Here is a 23,461-nt window from a genome sequence, read left to right as displayed (position 1 = left end):
CACTCTGCTGAATTCAGATTTACCATATGTGAGAGTCACATCCCTCCCCAGTTCCCAATGCAATGAAAATGGATGTGTTGGAAATGGGGGCTGGATTTCCAGATCCAGGTCCCATCATTTTTAAAGGGCTCTGGAATCCTTACAACTCGTTGAGAATCCGAGCCCTTGAGTAAGGCTTCAACCAACTACCAAATGACTCAGAGGTGAGCGTTCTGTGAATATGGCTGGCATAGCCTGTGTACTTGCTTTATTATGAAAACCTACCATAGCTATTCTATCTGGTACATCGATACTTCCTTTGCTTTAACACAGCTTTTGACTGCTTTTTTCCTAATGCAGGCACAATTTCATTGATCTCCCCTTTTGGAAAACTTCTCAAATTACATGTAAAATGCAGAAGGGTAGGAACATGCTAGAATTGGTCGCTACCTCTTTTTCTTCTGTTTTACACATAGGAAATAGACATACATCATGTAAAAACAGAGAGAAAACACCTCATCAAATCACAGATGTTAAATGGTAACCAAATCATAGCAGATGACATGCTAAGTTTTTGTATTTCGAGTTAATGCCCAAATATTAGTAAGGAATTCTGTTGATAATTTAGTCATCGTAAGTACTCACCTCCCCTTTTTAATTGTGTTTCGCCCGAGTACCGGGTCGAGAACTGGATCAACGGTTTCTTCAAGGCTTTCAACCAGTATAGTATCACCACACGATAGTGCACGCTCAATGATGTCTAAATAGCTTTTTTTTTGAAAAGATTCAGAATGCACAGTTGGTGTTCAAATTAATTTGCAGAAACACTAAAATGAGCATACTTTCAATTAAACACTTTGGTTTTGTTTTCAAACAAGTCAGCCATTTAAGATATCTTTGGACTATTTACCCTTTTTGTCCTATGCGTACAACTCTCAGCTCATTCCCATATTTGTTCCTAATCCACTTGATCCCTTGCTGCTGTGGGTCAATCATGAGTGGCCAGCGTTCACAGTTGGTCAGAATAGTGGCATTTTCTGCAGACATCCTGTCACTGGGCAACCCTTCATTATTCCAGGTTGCAATTGTGGCATCGTCAGTCAACATTGCTATAGGATCTAGACCTTCTGTTATTGGTATGGAAACCTGAGAGATCGATAAAGAATATAAGATTTCAATACAAGATTTTTCTCTCGTGCTCTACTAGGTCATTAGCCTGTGCAACCAGTTAGGCTATTTTCATAGCAGTGTGTTAATCAGAAAGTGTCATACATCAAAAGTAGATCTCAAGGTTGTATTTGTGAAGAAATGGCTTGAATCTCTCATTTGCCGACTAGTTTCACTAGAGTAACTTTATGCCATGATGGGTAAGAGATGGCGGGTTTAACAAATCCGAAACCCAAATCCAACCTGCCTGGAATGCACCCACTTCAGGTTTTTCTCTGATATGTTAATGAGACCACATCTATAAAGTTTTAACATTTTAGATATAATGGGGATGAACTGGACATTCCAGCACTTGGGAAACCTGGCAGCTGAAGGCAGATGAGAAGGTCAAGATTCAACAGGTAAATGTCTTTGTAGCATTGTTCATGCAGATTCCAACTTTATACTAGTCTTTAACGGTCAGAAATGTGAGCTGGTCACTCTGAGTTTCAGATCAGGTGACAGTGGCACTCGCTCCTCTTCCAGTATGTACTCAAGATGGGTAGCTCTTGAGTATTTGAACACAGAAAATAGGAAGGGGAAGGTTGGGGTAAATGAAGTGGGGTAAGTGGGTGGTCAACAAGAGGTCCATGACCACACCATCTGCAGCTTGATCATCATGCCAGAGAGCAGGATGAAGGTGAGTTGGGATTTAAGGAGGGTTATGAGGCAGGAACATAGTCTCCCTCAATGTTCTCAGTGACGCTGGATACTATAGGCTCTATTGCAGACAGCCCATGATGTAGAAACCCAGCTCCTCCACTGGGCTCAGTTTGGCTCTGCTCTCATCTAATGTGTGCCACCTTGAACTGCAAAAGTGAGGGAAGAATGTCAATGATTCTGAAGCACTATGTTTGGGCAATGTGCCTACCATAGCTGAAATGCTGGAGCAATGTGGGAGCTCTAAGAGCTGGGTGTGGGCCTAGGATCATTGGAATGGGATGTAGGCAAAGTGGAATTTCTGGTTGTTACATGTGAATCCCGAGTGTCAGGAACTGCTGAAGCGATGGAATGATGGAGTTGTGATGTATCCGTTTGAGATCATTCAGCGTAAATGCCCAGGATTGATTTCCATAGTCTTATTATCCCTTCTGAGGGTTGTTCATGAATGCCTCCTTGCCCCTTGCTGAACCCTGGCATCTCACCTCTTGTCCACCTCCAGCGCACACTTGGCGCCCTCTTGCTGCCCTGATGTTTGATCTTCCATGTTTACAATTGCAGAAAAAGTACCTTGGCAGCAGCCTCCTGGGATTCTCTAAGAGCAGAAGGCTGCTGCACAATATGTTATTAGCAAATGCTGCTCAGCTTCCTGCTGAGCCCTGTGCACAGGCAGTGTTTGGCCCTTCACGACAATCAGGTAAATAAGGAGGCAGCATCAAACTTACATGCTGCCCACATTCACCTGAACAGTCGTGGGCAAGTTGGGAACTGTGGTCCCTCCAACCAAAAGATAACATGGATCATTTTTTAGTCATAAATTCCATCAAAATGATGAAAAGTTTTGCTGATTTTCCCTACAGCAAGTGAACTAATTTTAAAACCAGGTTAACTGTTAACCCTAAAAATAAATTGATCAGATTCTACAAAAAAGTCCATCTTATCTTGACTATTGCTGTGTTAGGTTTGTTGTAGCTGCACCCATTTTCTGGGCTGGATATAGAGGAGACAGTGCTGCCAGGGGTGGAGCAAGACAGCATTGACACTGACCACTTTGTACTTTATGAAATTCATATGTATGCTGAATTTCTGCAATCGTGTAATGTTCCTATTACTATCCAATGGGAATAAAATACAAGTGCTACCACTACAGCGGCATTTAACACATCTGTTCTGCAATAAACAAATGATCCAAAGATGTGCAGGCTAAGCGGATTGGCCATGCTATATTGCCCCTTAGTGTCAGGTGGACTAGCTAGGTAAATGCATGGGGTTATGGGGATAGGGCCTGGGTAGGACTGTGATTGGTCCAGACTCGATGGACCGAATGGCTTTCTTCTGCACAGTAGGATTCTACGATTCTATGATCCCAGGATAACACGAAAATAACTGGATGGAGAAAAACTAATTAAGGTAGGTGATGTTGGCCTTCACTGACAGTTCCTTCCCTATGGTGAAAGTTGACTGAAAGTCTCCTTGCAGCAGATGGCACAACCCTGCAAAGACCGTTGTGCTGATTTGGAGCCGGAGCCTATGAAGGCAGTTATCCTCAGTCATTGCCAGATAGATGTATCCTGGGCTGAACATATGGGACAGATCTGAGCTGCAGACTCTGCTATAGGCTGATATCACTGGCATATCTTATCTTTAACCTTTTTAATCTCTAAATATTATGTTTGGTGAACATTACAATAAATTCCCATTGCTAATTCAGCATTGTCTTATCAAACAGGTTGAGATTCTGTAATGACCTGTTGGATGCCCTGTCGCTCCTTAAGAGGGAGTGGAAGTTTGAACACTATAAGCTACTTGGCAGGGACTTCTCTCTCTGTGGATATTCTTGTTCTGCTGATATGAATGACTTTCTGGCCACTTTGTTGGCAATTTAGATTTTAAATGCCTTCACCAGAGAAACAAAAAAAGCAATAAAATACCTCAATTTACCTCGTAAGAAATCACTTTTCGTAAAGAACATAAGAACATAAGAAATAGGAGCAGGAGTAGGCCATCTAGCCCCTCGAGCCTGCCCCGCCATTCAAAAAGATCATGGCTGATCTGAAGTGGATCAGTTCCACTTACCTGCCTGATCCGTATAACCCCCAATTCCCGTATCGATCAGGAATCAATCTATCCGTGATTTAAACATATTCAACGAGGTAGCCTCCACCATTTCAATGGGCAGAGAATTCCATAGATTCACCACCCTCTGAGAGAAGAAGTTCCTCCTCAACTCTGGCCTAATGGGGTTATGCTGCAACTGTACAGGACCTTGGTGAGACCACATTTGGAATACTGTGTGCAGTTCTGGTCACCTCACTATAAGAAGGATGTGGAAGCGCTGGAAAGAATGCAGAGGAGATTTACCAGGATGCTGCCTGGTTTGGAGGGTAGGTCTTATGAGGAAAGGTCGAGGGAGCAAGGCTGTTCTCTCTGGAGCGGAGGAAGCTGAGGGGAGACTTGATAGAAGTTTATAAAATAATGAAGGGGATAGATAGAGTGAACGTTCAAAGACTGTTTCCTCGGGTGGATGGAGCTATTACAAGGGGGCATAACTATAGGGTTCATGGTGGGAGATATAGGAAGGATATCAGAGGTAGGTTCTTTACGCAGAGAGTGGTTGGGGTGTGGAATGGACTGCCTGCAGTGATAGTGGAGTCAAACACTTTAGGAACATTTAAGCGGTTATTGGATAGGCACATGGAGCACACCAGGATGATAGGGAGTGGGGTAGCTTGATCTTGGTTTCAGATAAAGCTCGGCACAACACCGTGGGCCGAAGGGCCTGTTCTGTGCTGTACTGTTCTATGTTCTATAAACTGACCCCCCTTTATTTTGAGGCTGTGCCCTCTAGTTCTAGCTTCCTTTCTAAGTGGAAAGAATCTCTCCATCTCTACCCTATCCAGCCCCTTCATTATCTTATAGGTCTCTATAAGATCCCCCCTCAGCCTTCTAAATTCCAACGAGTACAAACCCAATCTGCTCAGTCTCTCCTCATAATCAACACCCCTCATCTCTGGTATCAACCTGGTGAACCTTCTCTGCACTCCCTCCAAGGCCAATACATCCTTCCGCAAATAAGGGGACCAATACTGCACACAGTATTCCAGCTGCGGCCTCACCAATGCCCTGTACAGATGCAGCAAGACATCTCTGCTTTTATATTCTATCCCCCTTGCGATATAGGCCAACATCCCATTTGCCTTCTTGATCACCTGTTGCACCTGCAGACTGGGTTTTTGTGTCTCATGCACAAGGACCCCCAGGTCCCTTTGCACAGTAGCAAGTTGTAATTTTTTTCCATTTAGATAATATTTGCTATTATTTCTTCCTAAGTGAATAACCTCACATTTGTCAACATTATACTCCATCTGCCAGATCCTCGCTCACTCAGTCAGCCTGTCCAAATCTCTCTGCAGACCTTCTACGCCCTCCACACGATTCACTTTTCCACTTATCTTTGTGTCGTCTGCAAACCTTATTACCCTACACTCAGTCCCCTCCTCCAGATCGTCTATATAAATGGTAAATAGTTGAGGCCCCAGTACCGATCCCTGCGGCACGCCACTAGTTACCATCTGCCAACCAGAAAAGCACCCATTTATTCCGACTCTCTGCTTCCTGTCGGATAGCCAATCCCCAATCCACGCTAACACCCTACCCCCAACTCCGTGTAACCCAATCTTCTTCAGCGACCTTTTGTGAGGCACCTTATCAAACGCTTTTTGGAAATCCACAAACACCGCATCCACCGGTTCCCCTCCGTCAACCGCACTAGTCACATCTTCATAAAAATCCAACAAGTTCGTCAAGCATGACTTTCCCCTCATGAATCCATGCTGCGTCTGCTTAATCGAACCATTCTTATCCAGATGGCCTGCTATTTCTTCTTTAATGATGGATTCCAGCATTTTCCCAACGACGGATGTTAAGCTAACCGGCCTGTAGTTACCCGCCTTTTGTCTATTTCCTTTTTTAAACAGCGGCGTAACATTAGCCGCTTTCCAATCCGCCGGCACTACCCCAGAATCCAACGAATTTTGATAAATAACCACTAACGCATCTGCTATTACCTCTGACATTTCTTTCAGTACCCTGGGATGCATTCCATCCGGGCCCGGGGACTTGTCCACCTTCAGTCCCATTAGTCTACCAAGCACTGCCTCCCTGGTAACATTAATTGTATTGAGTACCTCTCCTCCTACCAACCCTCTATCGTTAATATTCGGTAAACTATTTGCGTCTTCCACCGTGAAGACCGACACAAAAAACTTATTTAAAGTTTCAGCCATTTCCTCATTTCCCACTATTAAATCCCCCCTCTCATCCTCCAAGGGTCCAACATTCACTCTAGCCACTCTATTCCTTTTTATATATTTGTAAAAGCTTTTACTATCATTTTTTATATTTAGAGCTAGCCTAGCTTCATAACCTATCTTTCCTTTCTTTATCGCTTTCTTAGTCGTTCTTTGTTGTTTCTTAAAGTTTTCCCAATCTTCTGATTCTCCACTATTTTTGGCCACTCTGTACGCATCGGTCTTTCATTTAATACTCTCCTTAATTTCCTTCGTTATCCACGGCTGGTTATCCCTTTTCTTACAGTCCTTCTTTATCACCGGAATATATTGTTGCTGAGTACTGAAAAGGATCTCCTTAAAAATCCTCCACTGTTCCTCAGCTGTCCTACCTACCAGTCTGCTCTCCCAGTCCACCTTAGCCAATTCAGCCCTCATCCTATCGTACTTCCCTCTGTTCAAACAGAGGACACTGGTATGGGACCCTACTTTCTCCTCTTCCATTTGTATCCATTTGTATAACGCATGCCCATTGGTGATCAGTTTAATAGTGACTTCCACTAACATTCTGAAAATCTTTCTATTTTGCTGTTATTGCTCATTGCAGGATTAATAGATAACAAAGTATTGCACATTTTTCGCAAATACTGAAAATACATTGAAATTGTAATCTTTTTCTCATACATGGTGTATCTCATAGATAGGTACCTACCGTGCAGAAAGAGGCCATTTGGCCCATCGTGTCTGCACCGACCACAATCCCACCCAGGCCCTACCCCCATATCCCTACATATTTACCCACTAATCCCTCTAACATATACATCTCAGGACCCTAAGGGGCAATGTTAGCATGGCCAATCAACCTAACCCGCACATCTTTGGACTGTGGGAGGAAACCGGAGCACCCGGAGGAAACCCACGCAGACACGAGGAGAATGTGCAAACTCCACACAGACAGTGACCCAAGCCGGGAATCAAACCCAGGTCCGTGGAGCTGTGAAGCAGCAGTGCTAACCACTGTGCTACCGTGCCGTCCTTCTGCATTTGAGTTATAGCAACAACATAAGTATCTTACAGCTCTTCATTATACGATTTGTATTCAGTTTGTTAAGTCATTATATTAAAATGAACAGAATTACAAAATATGTTAGATATTTAAATGCAAAATATGTTGAGAAGCTAACTGCTCACATGTGTCACCGGTTTCACTGAGAGTTGTTTCTTTTTTCTCAAAGACATATATTTTCTTAATCACCTATATCACCTCTATGAAATTCAAAAAGAAAATTCACTTAAGTGACACATTCCATGTGGCGCAATTGCCAGTTATTACTGCATTCCTTAACTGAAATGTATTAATTTTCTGCCATGGTAAACAATAGTATCACTGACAACAAAGGTGCCTGAGCACATTTCACATCATTGTATGAAACAACTGAGGACATACAGTTAAGAACTGACAAAAGGTGGGGGAGGGAGACAACAAACCTTCAGTGATTTCAGAAAAGGAAGCCACATGCCCTCAACTAATTCCTGACGGTATCCTTTGGTAAAGGATCCAACATATGACACAAAGCCAGCTGTCAGCAACACATCTCCACACAGCGTCTTTTCCTGAGCTTCAAAGAACTGGACAGTTTGAGCCCAACGGACATTTTCTGACTGAGGAAATAAACAAATTTTGGAATTAAACATTATGCAAATGCAAACTGGTTTGGTTTACTTCTTACTGAATCAATCAATTTGGAAATACAAATGATTTTATTTCTTCCAGAAAAAAATTAATTGTAACAACGACCATTAATACTAAACCATTGGGGGTCCGGGGCGGGGGGGGGGGGGTGTTGGGGTAGTTGGTTCAACAGCTGGCATGTGGATTAGATGAACACCAATAGCATGGGGATCGATCCCCGTTCAGGCAGAGGCAGACTTTGGGCCAGCCTCCGTGCCCCACTTGTGGTAAAGCAATTTGCCGTGGTTCAGTAAATAATTGCCCAGGACCTGCCCTCAAACACACAATGTAAGGAGATAATGACTAAATTATTACAATTTTATGAGAAAACTCTGAATCTGCATTCTTTTATAACTTGAGATCTCTTGTACGTTAACAACAAAGGATTATGTTATTGATATAATATGTTGCTGCTAACAACACAATGATAAAAATCACCCAACTACGCAATACACAGCTGAAAGCAATTTTGGCAACTGATAAAATAAACAGAGGAGAAACAGAACTACTTTTCCACCATTATACAATAATAATTCTTCCTACCTGTTTTAACTAGGAAGATAAATTTAGAATCTGTAGGGTACAATGCTGTATTTTCCTGTGTTGTACATTTCTCTACAGCTAACTTACCGTATATGAAGCAGTCACATTTAACTGAGTGTGCATTGATAGAAGATAGGATAGTATAATGTTACTGTATAACAGAACAGTACACTTGCACATAAATGCCTTACTTATATCAAAAAATCATTCAACAAATGTAATTGCTGCAGCCAATTTTCTATAACATTCAATTTCAAAATCTTCAAGCTGATTTAATAAACATAACTGTTAAAACAGTATTAATTGTTTCTCTAGGAATGAGTTCCAACTTGTTACCTGACGCAAACCAACCTCCCATCCATTGACTCTGTCTACACTTTCCACTGCCTTGGCAAAGCAGCCAGCATAATTAAGGACCCCACGCATCCCAGACATTTTTCCGTCGGGAAAAAGATACAAAAGTCTGAGGTCACGTACCAACCGACTCAAAAACAGTCTCTTCCCTGCTGCTGTCAGGCTTTTGAATGGACTTACCTTGCATTAAATTGATCTTTCTCTACACCCTAACTATGACTGTTACATTACATTCTGCACTCTCTCCTTTCCTTCTCTATGAACAATATGCTCTGTCTGTATAGCGTGCAAGAAACAATACTTTTCACTGTATGCTAATACATGTGACAATAATAAATCAAATCAAATGTATGTACATGCCAAGAGTGCTTCTCTGCCGTATTCTGTGAACTCTGCAGGATCGAGGGTCGATGTGCATCAGTATTATAGTAATCAAGCATGCATTATCAGGCACCTTCTACCTGTGACCTCCTCGGCATCCTGTTTTCCTGTGTGCTTTAATGCATTCTTATGATGCATGCTTAAAGCTGGACTTCTTATGGTGCTAGATTTCACCTAAATTAAGAGTGCTTTTCATAATGTGGCTGGGGTGTCTTGAGTGCCATTGTGGCCTTCCAGGACAGGTACTTCAATATTAATACATTCTTTTTTCATTTGCATAGGCATCTCCATCTCGGAGGTTCACCAAGTATTCCTGAATTGCACCTCTTGGGCCTCTAAACAGTTCATTGTAAAAAATAAAATTAGGGTATTTTAAGAGTAACCAGAAACCCTTTTCGAGCTGCTGAAGAATGTACAATTGGGCAATCAGAGATTGCATAAGTTTTTGGGACCCATCAACATTAAATTCCCTTTCTGCTGAATATTAAACGATGCAACCCATGGACAAGCATTTGTCTCTTATGCAGCCTTTTTCTGAAGCAAATTATGGACCTGCAGAAGGGGAAATATTTTACGTAATTTGCTTATCATTAAAAAATGGCTGAAATACGGACAAGAGAAATGTGCATCTCCAGTAGGAAATTAGATAACCGTCAAAAGATGGAGACCTTGACAAAATATGTTCTTGACCCATTTCCCACTTTTGCCAGTTCCAGTTTGCTCAAACAAATCTAGGCCTAATTTTTCTTTAAATTATTAAAGCATGTCAGATTGAGTGGGCTTGAACTCAAAACAATTCATATCAAAAAGAAAATCTGATTAGATAATTCTGTGCATAGGAACAGGAAACTATTACACGCGAGGGTTTTCTGAACAATTCGACTTTGTGGTCTTAAAGGGGCACAGGTTCACCTTGTCAGCAGAATGATAACTCTGGCATTGCGAGAAATATATGACAAAAATGGGGCAGTCGCTATAATCAGGCATGTCCATAGGGAGTTTAACAGCAACATTTTAACTTGTCCATGGTCGATCCATTGGATTTTATTAAGAAAAAATACATACCATAATCATCTCGTATTGAAGCTGGGTCCATAAACTAAACCCATAATTTGCCCCACACACTACGTGAAAACTGCAAGATATTTTGATTGTTTTATCCACGTTGCTAGGGTAATGGAGATAGTCTTATACTTGTTATGACCCAGTTTCCCATAACACTATAAACAGCTGTAGATGACACTCTTACAGAATTAAGTACTGTCATTAAGTACTATTAAAGCTGCATGATCCACAATTTCTATTATCTTTCACTTCAGCATTACTCATTAAAATAATAAACTCTTTTAACAAAAAACTAAAAAGGAATCAAAAACAGACCAAACTTTTTATCTACTTTCACTTCATCACCAAACTTAAGGAAATTGAAAAATAAAATCTCGTACTTAGTGAGTTTTGCTATCCAATCGGATAAGAAAGTGGACTTTTGAATTGGTGATTCTGGCAGCTTTGAGCAAAGGGGGAACAAAGTTGTGAAATCTCATTAAAGTTTCATTGCTATTTATTACTATTATTTCTCTGAAGACACATAATAACCCCAGATCTACACTTGTTCAAGGTCCATTTGTCCTCCATAATCCTGCACTATGGAACGTGCAGGATCAACTGTCAAACATGTCGAAAAACGAGTTAACTTAGGAATTTAATCATTCCAAGAATGGCCTAAACCACTGAGCAAAATACAGACTTTTTGGTAAAGCAAAATTATTAATACTAGGATCATATGAGCTGTGACACTCAGTAGTTTTATAAAATTTAGTCCTTGCCCACCTATATACACGGATAATAAATCTGCACACTTATGGCAGTAAAATAAAGATCAGAATTACTTCAAGGAGGTTGTACCTACTTAATCCTTGATGATGAATGATCCCTTTCACATAACAGGGATAATTCTCCCAGCCCGCTGCATTGCTCTCGCAATGCAGCTAGAGCAACAATGCAGCTAGAGCAACAATGCAGCTAGAGTCTCCCAGCCGAAGTTTTCCAGAGTAATCCACTCTATGTTTCTCCAACCTGTCCATGTAAGACAACCCACCCATTCCTGGTATTAGTCTAGTAAACCTTCTCTGAACTGCTTCTCACACATTAAATAATGCGACCAATAATGTACACACTAGTCCAGATGTGGTCTCATCAATGTCCTGTACAAGTGAAGCATAATTTCCTTACGTTTGTAATTAATCCCCCCACAATTAACACTAACATTCTATTAGCTTTCCTATGTACTTCCTGTACCTGTATACCAGCCTTTGTGATTCATACACTAAGACATCAAGATCCCTCTGTAACTCAGAGCTCTACAGACTCTCACCATTTAAATAATAAGCTGCTTTTTTGTTCTTTCTGCCAAATTGGACAATTTCACATTTGTCCACATTATACTCCATTTGCCAGATCTGCGCCCACTCACTTAACCTATGTTCCTCTGTAGCTTTCTCACATTCTCTTCACAGTTTACTTACCCACCTCTCTTTGTATCATCAGCAAATTTAGCAACCATACCTTCAGTTCCTTCATTTGAGTCATTTATATAAATTGTAACAAACCAGCTAACTTTGGGAACAGCATGTTAGATTTAATTTTTATTTGTCGTGGAATACAAAAATTAAATCAACTATTTATGTAGTAAATCACTATCTGTGTAATTCCACAGAAAATATCTCTGGCATCCTTTCCTTTATTTTTATATGTACAATTGCCTATTTCAATAAATCACTGAGTACGAACAATCCTGCTATGAAATAATTAATTTGTAAAAGATATTAATCCATCCTCTTCATTTCTGGATAGCGGGCTGCAACGAACAAAGTATACATGTTGATGCTGTAAATGGCATTGGATGTTTAGTGAAAATGTTCGCTGGTCATCAATTTGGGCTCTAGTTAGAGCTGTGATAATTGTAACATGTTATCTTTACATAATTTATCATTGATGACATTTTAGCAACAAGGGTTTAGGAGCTATTTCATGTACTGCAATATAATTTCAGACAGTTAAAAATCACTATAATTTCATCCTAATGTGTTATAGATTGCACATAATGTCATTTAGTCTAAGGTGACCCTTTCTAATTTTCAGCAGCTGTTCGGACTGGGAGTAAGTTAATGATTAAATATATATTGGGGGTCCATCCATGTGATTTATTATCCAAATGCTTTCCTATGATATACAGACAAAATCATCTGTCTTGAAATCATTGAAAGGTTTTAAATGTGCTACGTCTCTCAAACTAGCTCCATAATTAATGTTCTGAGTCATTAGAAGTCTGCCAACTAATCTAAACAAATTAGAAACATTATTAAATTTACCAGTGGTCAAATTGTATTATTCAATATATGTACTCTGAATAATGTACTCTGAACAGAAGCTGACTGTGGCTCCATCACACTTACTGCAAACCCATTCCTCTTCTAGCTGCTATTACTGACTAAAGATGAATTCCATTGGATACCCGTATGCAACTTGGGAGCTTTGTCGCCAAGCCTGATTGGCACATTTGGAATGCTTGGCTTAGTTGTAAAGGAAACAGAGGCTGTGAAGTTAATTTAAATCTCATCATCAAACATATTGCCAAGGCCAGAAACAAACATCGCCACATGAATACAAAGCACTCTAATAGTGGTTTTGATTTGATGGTTACTTGTACATTAGTGCAAGTAATAAATAAATAAACATTTTGTTTATTCTAAGTCAGTGGCCTCCAACCAGTTGATCACGATTGACAGGTCAATCCCAGAATCTTGAACAGTCGATCTTAACATTTTTCCAACATATATAGAGTGTGTGAAACGACAAGATTCTGTATGGTTGTTGTATTTCAAATTGTAGAGGACAAATGCAAGCTGCTGGAGAGTTTAAAAAAAGAGCTAACTGTTGGCACACAGGTCAATCAGAAATTCTTTATATTTAAACGAACCAATTATCCACCTATGACGCTGCCACTAAACTGCTCCAGCTGCTGTCCAGTTGTCAGCTCATTGCTTGTTGTCAAACCGTGATAAAGCTTGGAATAAGCTGGGCTTTTTAATTTTTTTCATGTTGCTAAAATTAATTAAACAGGTCAAACAGAAAAGGTTCCATCCAAACAAATTCTGTGACCGCCTGAACAAACTGGAAAAGCAGTTCAACAGATAATTGCAGAAGGTAGACAGGAGGAAACACAGCATTATGATTGTCTCAAATCCTTTTCTTCAAGTGGATATTGGAGAACTGACAGCAACATTTCAGCAGATATTTGAATAAAGCAGTGGACTTGACATAGGAATCATCACCATGCAAAATGACAGAGAGCTGAAAGCTAGGTCAAGGGACAAAGACTTTTGGGGACTTGCAAAAAGAGAGGAATACCCTCCTCTGATATCCTGTGCACTCAAGGTAAAACCTACTTTGGTTCCATGTACCTCTGTGCGCTGGCTTTTTCCCAGATGATAATCATCAAGTTCAAGTATCTCATTCGTCTCACAGATGCCTGTTTGATGACCTCTATGTGACTGGCCATCTCAAACTCTGACTAGACTTCACAGCACTCACAGAAAGTGTGCAAGCACAGGTGTCAAACTAAGAATAAGTGAGCGTGTACAACATGTCAGCAAATTCAAAGCCACCAGCATTTCAAAAGGTATTTCAAAGGATGTGAGTCTAAGTAACAAGATTAACAGTTGTAGAGAGACGAGAAGAATACATCGTTCTGCTAATCGGAAACACTTGCACTATCCAGGGAAGGCATATATATGTTAATCTTTTAGAACTAACAGAAGCTGAGGGGAGCAAATATACAGAGGGAATCTTCAAAGGGAAACAATAGTATAATTGGCACCCTCTTCGTGGAAGCAGGAGGCAGATTCCATCTAGCAACCTGAGGGGCAGGTTTTTCACCTAGCAGCCTGTAAGCCAGTTCTAGGTAGCAGACCAGAAGCAAGAGTGCAGAAACCTTTGTGGAGACCGTTAAAACCCATATCTTTGCTGAACCAAGAGGAGACATTTCCCAGAATAACTCCTCAGTCGTATACAGTATGGTTGGCCTTTACTTATAGATCTATTGAATCGGAAGAGGAAAGTCCTGAAAGAGTTCAGATCTTGTATATGTACTTTAGTTTAAAAGGGTAATTTCTACTTCGACTGTGTGGGCGTATTTAGTAATTCTTATACGGAACTGTCTTAGATCATTATAGTCCTGTTTGTGTATATGTGTCTTTTCTGTATTGTAATAGATAATCTTTAATAAGTGTGATACTATGATTAGGCTGGTTACTGTTCTCCCTGGGTCTCGCATGTGGCTCCTCACACCATTCCTGTAAACAAAATTATACCCCACCACAAACCGGTGTTCGAAGTTCGGACATCCTCACAGATAACATCACCTGGATTTGTGACAGGGAGTTTTAATAAATTCGAATTTTTAAGAGAAGGTCTTGTGCTGCATTTAGATTCTAAAAGTGATCATGTGTATAAAATGGTTGGAGACCACTGCTCTAAATAAATGAGCCAGCTCAGGTTTATGAATTTCAGTTCCTGGCTTTCAAAATCAGATGGTGGGGACAAACAACAACAGAAACAGCTTACATTTATATACCACCTACATGGTCCCAAGGTGCTTCACAGGACAGAAAATCAACACTGAGCCCAAGGAGGAGATGTCAAGGCAAGTGACCAAAAGCTTGGTCAAAGAGGCAAGCTCTAAACAGTGTCTTATGGATGATAGGTTGAGAAGCAGAGTGGTTTAGGGAGGGAATTGCAAAATTTAGGACCTGAATAGTGGGAGGCACAGCTGCCAGTTGTTGAGATAAAGGGTGCGGATGCCTATGTTGGAGAAATGCAGAGTTCTTGGAGGGTTACAGGGGCTGGAGGAGATATCAGTTAGGTAACGGAGGGATCAGAACACAAGGATGAGAATTATAATTCGAGTTGTTGGTGGACTGGGAGTCAGTGTAGGTCAAGTTGCTGGGTGAATAAGACTTGGAGCAAGTGGAGGCGGATTGTAATGGAAAATAAATTCCATTAAAAATCAAAAACTCAGCAAGAAAGACCCATTCGGGGCTCATTCATGAAGTCAAGGACAGCATTAGATTTGGCTTGTCCAACCTGCAGCCTGTGGGCCACATCTGCCCCGGGCAGCTTCTCTATGTGGCCAGTTTCCAAAATGCCAGTCAAACGGGGAAATTGGAATGGAAGATTCTGCAAGGAGATGCTCCTCCAATCACAGACTCTTGCCCTCCCTCCTTTGCTGCTGATAGGCTCACTAATAGGACCAAACGCAGGAGAGAAGTGGCCTGTGATTGGGGCAGCAAACACAAGCGGCAGTGGGTTAGTTGGGGAGAAAGAGATTTTCTTTTAGGCGGGATGAGGGACGGTGGAAAGTTGAGCAAGAAAGAGAGAGTGTTATGGGTGGTGGTAGTGGAGATTAGACAACAAGACCATAAGAAATAGGAACAGGAGTAGGCCATTCAGCCCCTCGACCCTCTCCGCCATTCAGTAGGATCATGGCTGATCCAACGACAAGAGGTCCGGAGGCCTTGAGAAAGAGGGACAGGCTGCGAGGCTCCGGGCAAGCAGGAGAGGCAGGCTGCGAGGGCCTGGGCAGGCAGGAGGGGCAGGCTGCGAGGCCCCGGGCAGGCAGGAGGGGCAGGCTGCGAGGCCCCGGGCAGGCAGGAAGGGCAGGCTGCGAGGCCCCGGGCAGGCAGGAGGGGCAGGCTGCGAGGCCCCGGGCAGGCAGGAGGGGCAGGCTGCGAGGCCCTGGGGGTTTGCACCCCTCCCACCTGATTTCCTGTTCCTGGTTGAGACTGGGGCTTATGTGTTTGTCTCTCAACACCCTCAGGAGAATGGGAAATGGCAAAAAAATACTGTCTTTCCAGCGTTGTTCACATCCTAATGGCAAGGGGAGGAAGCCATTGTAGTAAATAATAAAAATAGAATAATGAGACAATTGGATATTTTTTAGGAAAGAAGAGGTTGAGGGATGTGAGGAGGAGGTAAACTTGGCTGACAATTAAGACTTGCTTGCATTAAATGACCTTTTTCGTTTCTAAAAAATTCTATTTTCCTATTCTAATGTTCTAACCTTACCTCAAGCCCCTTGACAAGTCGGTTTGCCAGTTCAATTGTCCTGTTGGTTCGATTTACTTCATCTTGACATCGTACTTTCTCTGCCGTAGCTTTTTCAAAACTGGCGGTGAGTTTGCATAGGTTAGCATCCAGATCCTACACAGAAAATGGAAAATTAAATGCTTGCTTACAAAAAATATTTGCTGTTAAACTGTAATTGAAAAATGTGCATTCATGTCTATTTAAGGATACAACTTTAGATCTGTTCTTTTAATTTTCAAAGATATTTTACAATGAAGGAGAGGGAGGACTTACAAAGGAGTAAATAAGAAGAGAAAACATTCATATCGTCATTTGATTGAGTGGAACTAAATCTTATCCCCTAATCTTATGAATTACAGTAATTTAAGTTCAAATACAAAACCAAAGTAAATAGAAATTATAACCAAATAGAGTGTTTCAGTGCTCACGTAATGCAGTAGTCATCCTAATTGCCCGTGCTTCATTAGACAATTACAATTTCTCTCAATTTACAGAGAGGGAAAAAATTGTGACAAGTGGCTATGCTTAGCTCCCAGAGATTGAAGATAGCTGACAAGTGTTCTGTTGTTACAATCAGTAACGTTGTTACATAACATAAATAACAAGGTTGTCAGTGTAGTGTAAAATTCACTGTCTGTTCTTAACATTATACTGTAAAAATGCTAAGAAATAATATTTTATGATTTAAGATTTTTGGAAATAATTTTTTCTGAATATGTTGGCCTTAGCAGTAGTTTCGAAGGGCTCAGCAAACATAGCAGAAAAAGGGAGGCAGGAACTGCCAGTTCAAGAAGGTGTTTCCCTTGTTTTCCCCAAAGAGGCCTCCAAACTCACCTCTGCCAATCATTCAATTCCCCCCCACTCCACCCCACCCCCAACACCATGCCCTGATTTCTCAACCCTCCCCTCTCCAACTGCTAGTTTTCCAATTTGTCTGGCTGTTGGAGGAAAACAGAAGAAAAAACTCGTAATGAGGTCCTCCCTTTAATTCTAGCAGTTCCCCAGCATTCTCAGCCTTTCCTGCTCAACTATATACCCTTGTCAAAAAGACTGGCGCCATTGTGGCACATCTTGTTGCCATTGTAAGTTGTTGATATGAGAGTAGAGATCTTCAGGATTTTGAATTTTTAATCCTTTTCTGAGGAGCCAGCTGAAGAATATATCAAACTTATCAAGAAATACTAATTAAAACCTCTTTTAGCTGGATGATTCTGAGAAAACCCATTGAAGCTAGGCGACTGTATAGATGAGTAGGAGTGGTTCTTTTGAGTCAGAGGCAAATTTGGCAGTGATCAGGCTGGGGTTTGATATCAGTGCAGCATAGGAGTAGTGTGGTCTGTGTTTCACAAATGGTGAGGGCAGACATAAAAGATAATTAACACAGGCCAGAGGTAAAACCAAATGGAGAAAACATTCAGATGGAAAATCAATCCAATGCATCGGAAGAAGAACATAGTAAGTAGAACATAAGTAATTTGAGGAAATACAAAAAAATGCTACAATTAAATATATTGAATTTTTTATAAAAAAGGAATGTTGATCTGCACTGAATTTTTAACTTGAATTATGCATTAATATAAACAAAATGCAACAAGTTAGCACCAAGTCAAAAGGGTATTTCTCAAAGAAAAACCATCAGCGGCACGGTGGTTAGCACTGCTGCCTCATAGCTCCAGGGATCCAGGTTCAATTCCAGCCTTGGGTCACTGTCTGTGTGAAGTTTTCACCTCCCCGTGTCTGCGTGAGTTTCCTTTGGATGCTCTGGTTTCCTCTCACACTCCAAAGGTGTGCAGGTTAAGTGGATTGGCCATGCTAAATTGCCCCTTCATGTCCCAAGAGCTGTAAATTAGATGTATTAGCCATGGGAATTGTGTGGGGTTACAGGGATAGGACGTGGAAGAGAGCCTCGGTAAGATACTCTGTCAGAGAGTTGGTGCGCACTCGATGGACCGAATGGCCTCTTCTGCAATGTAAGGATTCTATGATGATTCAAAGACCAAATAAGTTGGGTCATTTTGTTTAACAAAGTGTGTTTGCTACTGAAAGCACAATAGGAAGTCAAAGAGGTGAATTGTTTAAATGGCTTGAACCATCACTTTCAATCACAAACTACCTCACCAAAAGACTGTCTATCCATTCAATATTGGTAAGAGAAATGCAGCTACATGTTCATTTAATGTAATTATGAGATATGCAATCATCTAATGACATTAATTTCTGTATTATTTCAAAAAGGTTCGCACTATATTGCTGCGGGCAACTCTACTTTACTGGCAAGAATCAGGCTTTTCAGCCTGCCAGCGACATCGGCTTGGTGTGGGGAGCAGTTTAAAATTTAAGCACCGCTTTGCTTTCACCAAGGTTGAATCAAAACAGGAGTTTTACAAAGATGGAAAGCATTTTCAAACTATTATTCCCCTTCCTTTGACACTGCTGTTTTAAGGTACCCAGTGTTCATTCTCAATTTGGAAAAGACACTGAGTTCAGGAAATAGATCGTAGTCGGAGGTGGGGAAGGTGCAGCTCTCGTTCCATTGCCTTTGCAGTCGAAAGGAAAAATCAACCCCAAAATGTAAAAGTCAAAATTACTTTCTGTTAATTAGAACCTCAAGTTACATAAAGAGGAAAACATCTATGACTCAGCAGTACCTGACCTAATTTAGTCACCAAGGCTTTAATGGTAAAACTGAAAAGCTGTGATTATCTGTAGAGATTACACACTGTGAAGATGTATCATAATTATACCTATGGATACATTCCTTAGATAATCAACAGACATGCTCAATGTTTCATCAGTATTACTAACTGTAGATTCAGGGTCACTGTCCCTCAATATTACCCTGAACACACACACAATTTTCTTTTGCCAACATTTGCTTGATTTAAAAGTAATCAAAAGACTGCCCACAATTGGATTTCCAGTCAGTGCTCTTTCTCTCTAGTGATTTAACTCAAGTTTAATAGTAACATTCAAAGTCAGCCCTATGCATATCATCTTAACAATGTGTAGTTACATTTTTCAGTGCATGTTTGCCTTCTGAGAAACCATTTGAGAAACTGCGCATACACAGGCCATGATATTCAACCAATTCAAACAATGGCCAGAAAACCTGATGTCTAGAAGTAGTTTCTGTGGTAGCAGCAGAAAGGCCTCATTAAAGTTCCATCTTGGGAAACAAAAAAAAATTGCTTTGTTGCAGTCTTCTCAGATCGTGAACTCAGACGAGGCCTTCAGTTAAAGATTTAATATGATTTTTGCGGCCTGTCACTTTTTCTAGTGTTACCAAGTTAGTCCCACCTGAATTTTGCTCCTAGTTTCTCCCATTCTACCCTCAGTTCCCATTCTCTTTCCCAGTTCCTTCATCCCCCCGTGCACTGATCCCACCTCTTCCCATTCTTTGTCCCAGTTCCTTCCTCCCCCCATGCACTGACCCCACCTCTTCCCATTCTCTTCACTCTCAAGAGATAGGGACAAACTTTATCTTTTTGAAGCTTTTATCGCTGATTAGCTGTCTCTCTTACAAAACTGAACGAGTTTGAGTCCTTAATATTGCAAACTGAACATGGGTTTGATTTATCAAATCTTTTTTTTTGTTTGTTCAACATTTACTTATATAGTTCAAGTGTGTTATTGTAGTACTTACTGAAAGTTTCTTCCTGATGGCTTCCAATTTTTCAGTGGCTGTTGCCAACTCAACATTTGCTTGGGTTAGAGCCTGGCGCTTTGGTTCCACATCACAGTACACCTAGCAGTGAGAACAAAATGCAATTGTAACTTCTTCAAAATTTGTTCCCAGAAAGTAAGCAGTTCCACCAGCGATATATCGTGGGACCCAATCCTTGAAGTTTTTTTTAAAGTCCCAGAGCAATATGGTGAAGAAAGCCATTGCTGTTAGCAGCTTCATCATTGCTTTTCCCACCTGCCATCGGCCTTTGCCAATTTCCAGGAAAAACTTACCCCTGGTATGTCTGGTTAGCATGTTTTCTGCTTTTGTGCACTAGTTTGCTTCTCATTTTCACCCTGGATAGCAGCGATGTTGAAAACAGAGCCAAGTGTAAGTCCCCAGCCGAGCCTCCTCATGGTGACACATGGAAATAGAGTCCCTCACAGCACCAGGCTAAGTCTTCGGAGGAACCCATGAGAGGTGAACCATGAAGGGTGCAGGATCACCCCGGATGCAGGTCCCACTAAGCTGATGCCAAACTTATTGCTTTGCATTCCTTTGGAATCCGCCAGGGAGGTCAGGAGGAATACAATGATGTTTGGGTAGTCCAGGATCTCTGTAACCTTGGGCTAGGCTTGCACCGTGGAGAGGACACTCCAGTTCTGCTGTAGAGCATTAACACAAGATGGGCACAATAGTTATGTGTATTAAACCCAATTTGATTGGTGTAGAGAACGGAATTCTATGGGCTGTCTCCAATTGTGTGGGGGAATCATCATGTCGCACTGGTCAGCTATTGCCCACCACAAGTTGGGCAACCCCTGACGAGTAAGATGCAGAACTGCCCTGGTCCTGGTCCATCTGGTCCAATGGCGCTTGGAGCTTAGAGTCTCTGTTGAACAAATAGCAGGCCAGGCTCACCAAGAATGGACCATTGAAAGAAAAACATTACGTGATCTTCTGGAAGGGGAGGAAATTAGAGGAAATTCTGGGAGCAAGGTGTAGGCTTTGTTGGAAGGAACTCGTTACTCTCAACGATAGAACTTGCCACAAATGATTCAGAATGTCTTCTCTCCATCTGCCTCTCATCTCAAATAGGGCCAGTTAACTGCATGAGTATTAATGCTCCAGTGTTTAATGTTTATTTATTAGTGTCACAAGTATGCTTACATTAACATTAAGTTACTGTGAAAATCCCCTAGTCGCCACATTCCGGCGCCTCTTCGGGTATACTGAGGGAGAATTTAGCATGGCCAATACACTTAACCAGCTGTGTGCTCCACTACAGAGGTGAAAGACCAGTTCTACATGGAGCTTGCCACTACTGTCAGTAGAACCTCAAAGTCAGAATAAATTTACTTACTGGGGAATTTCAATGCAAGAATGGGTGTGGATCATGATGCATAATCTGCCTTAGAAGAAAATGAGAATGGGCAGAGACTTGATGTCATCTCAAGCTTTGTGTAACTAAGACCTTCTTTCAGAAGAAACCATGCCACAAAGTGTCCTGAAGACATCTAATATCAGGGTACAGGCACAAGCTCAGCCTGATCATCACCAAATGTGACTATCTGAGCAGCATTCTTAATACATGCAGCTATCATAGTCATAGGATGGGATTTTCCGGACTCGCCTGCTACGATTCCCGTGGTGGGCGGAACGGGAAAATTCACCCATAGAGTCGAACAGTGCTGAAAACGCCCTTTGGCCTATCGAGTCTGTACTGACAGTAACTACCACTAAAGTCAAGCTAATCCCATCATAGTGCTGACTGTGATACAGATCACTCCATAGTGTGACTAAGATGGGGATGCAACCTTTGAAGTCTTTTAATTTAAAGTATAAACGTTAGCCAGACTGCCCATCCAGCTAAAAACCAATAGTTCCTCTATTTGACCGAAAAGGTGCTCCTCGGCATTCCCATACAGAGTGCAGAAGTGAAATGGAACATACTTTGATGGAACATATCGCTTACAATAGTGCACTCTCAACATATGGGAAGCAAGAGTGGAAAAATGCTGACTAGTTCAAGGCTAATGTCACTGTGATGGGACATGTCATTGGAACCAAGCAGTCTAACTAAGAGAGAGATCCAAGCAAGGAGAGCTGTTCAAAGTAAAGTCCAACTGCTAGGTGGTGCGCCAATGATTAGGGTCCATTAGAAAAGAAAAAGGCTCCATTGTAAACAAAGGCTGGGGAGCTCATCACCGACGGCAATAAGCAGTTGTACAGATGGGTGGAACATTAACTTGAATTGTATTCGAGGGAGAACACTGCCCCGAAAAAGCTCTAGACTCCATAGAAATCCTGCCTGCTATGACAGAATTGGATACTGAACCCACAGTGGAGAAATATAGCAAAGATATTGACTTGCTTGCCATGGATTAAGCTCCAGGTGTTGAGGCTATACCACTTGCACTCAGGAAACTGGCACTCCTACAGCATCTGCACAAACATCTCTATCTCTGCTGGATGAGACAAGCAGTGACCACGGGCATGTGTGATGCAAAGATTATGACCTTGTAAGAAGAACAAGGGTGACCATCACGATTTCAACAACTATCGAAGAAAATCCCTGCTGAGTAAAAAGGTTTTGCCCATGTTACCTTTGTCAGACTGCAGATCCAAAAAACATCTACCCTGAATCCCAGTATGGTTTCAGAACTGGGAGATGAGCTGTTTAGCCTCGCTTGCCTGAGATCAAGGTTTGCCAAGTCTTCACCGGAGAGCTGCTCTACGGTGACAATGCTGCATTCCACACCAAGAAACACCTTCAGCGACAAAAGGACAGACCCTTTCATGCCTGTGAAGAGGTTGGTTTGACCATCAGCATCAGGGAGACAAACGTCATGATTTAGGATGTTGCCATACTGCCATCCATCAGCATTGACAAGGCGATTCTGAATGTTGATTGTTCCACATATCTAGGCTCCACAATTACCACTTAATGCTGAAACCAACACACACAAAGCAAACACTGCAGCTGTTATGTCCAACTGAGTAAGATAGTGAAACAACAACAAATTGACTGAGAACACCAGCACATTCCTGTACAGTTGTGAGACCTGAATAACATATGCCCGGCAGGAGAAAAGGCTGAACAGTTTCTACGTTTTCTGGCTCAGACATATCCTCAGCATCTCCTGGCAGGACAAGGTCACAACTCACAGTTCCTGGATAATGCTAATTCCATCAGCATATACTCATTGCAAACCCAATGATGTCTGCACTGCCTTGGCCACGTTCTTCAGATGGATGACAGCTGTAAAGTTGAAGACCTTCTGTACTGTGGATTGGCTACTGGTTCCCAACCTCCTGGGTGACCGTACCTCCACTACAAGGACACCTACACACAAGACATTGACACTGAACCTGGAGAAAGTCGCTGATGACCATAATTTCTGGAGGCGCATTGGAAGAAACGAACGAAAGCTCAGCTGGTCGAGATAAGGCCCAGAGGAAACAGGGGCCACAGAATTGCATAACTTCTCAGCCATATGCCTCTCT

The 23,461-nt window shown here is 41.6% G+C and overlaps 1 protein-coding gene across 1 annotated transcript in view; it reads right to left on the bottom strand.

Annotated features, from left to right (window-relative positions):
- Positions 1-23,461, bottom strand: part of LOC144503618 (dynein axonemal heavy chain 11-like) — a 383,758-nt gene that overhangs the window by 109,016 nt on the left and 251,281 nt on the right. The window contains exons 61-65 of the mRNA XM_078228239.1: positions 19,934-20,035; positions 16,270-16,404; positions 7,623-7,796; positions 890-1,125; positions 625-747 (exon numbers count right to left, since the gene is read on the bottom strand). Coding sequence (XP_078084365.1) covers positions 625-747; positions 890-1,125; positions 7,623-7,796; positions 16,270-16,404; positions 19,934-20,035 — 770 coding nt within the window. The remainder of the gene's footprint in view (positions 1-624; positions 748-889; positions 1,126-7,622; positions 7,797-16,269; positions 16,405-19,933; positions 20,036-23,461) is intronic.

This window comes from Mustelus asterias, chromosome 2 (assembly GCF_964213995.1).
Source record: "Mustelus asterias chromosome 2, sMusAst1.hap1.1, whole genome shotgun sequence".
Taxonomy (NCBI): Eukaryota; Metazoa; Chordata; class Chondrichthyes; order Carcharhiniformes; family Triakidae; genus Mustelus; species Mustelus asterias.
This window is presented reverse-complemented; position numbering and strand designations above follow the sequence as displayed.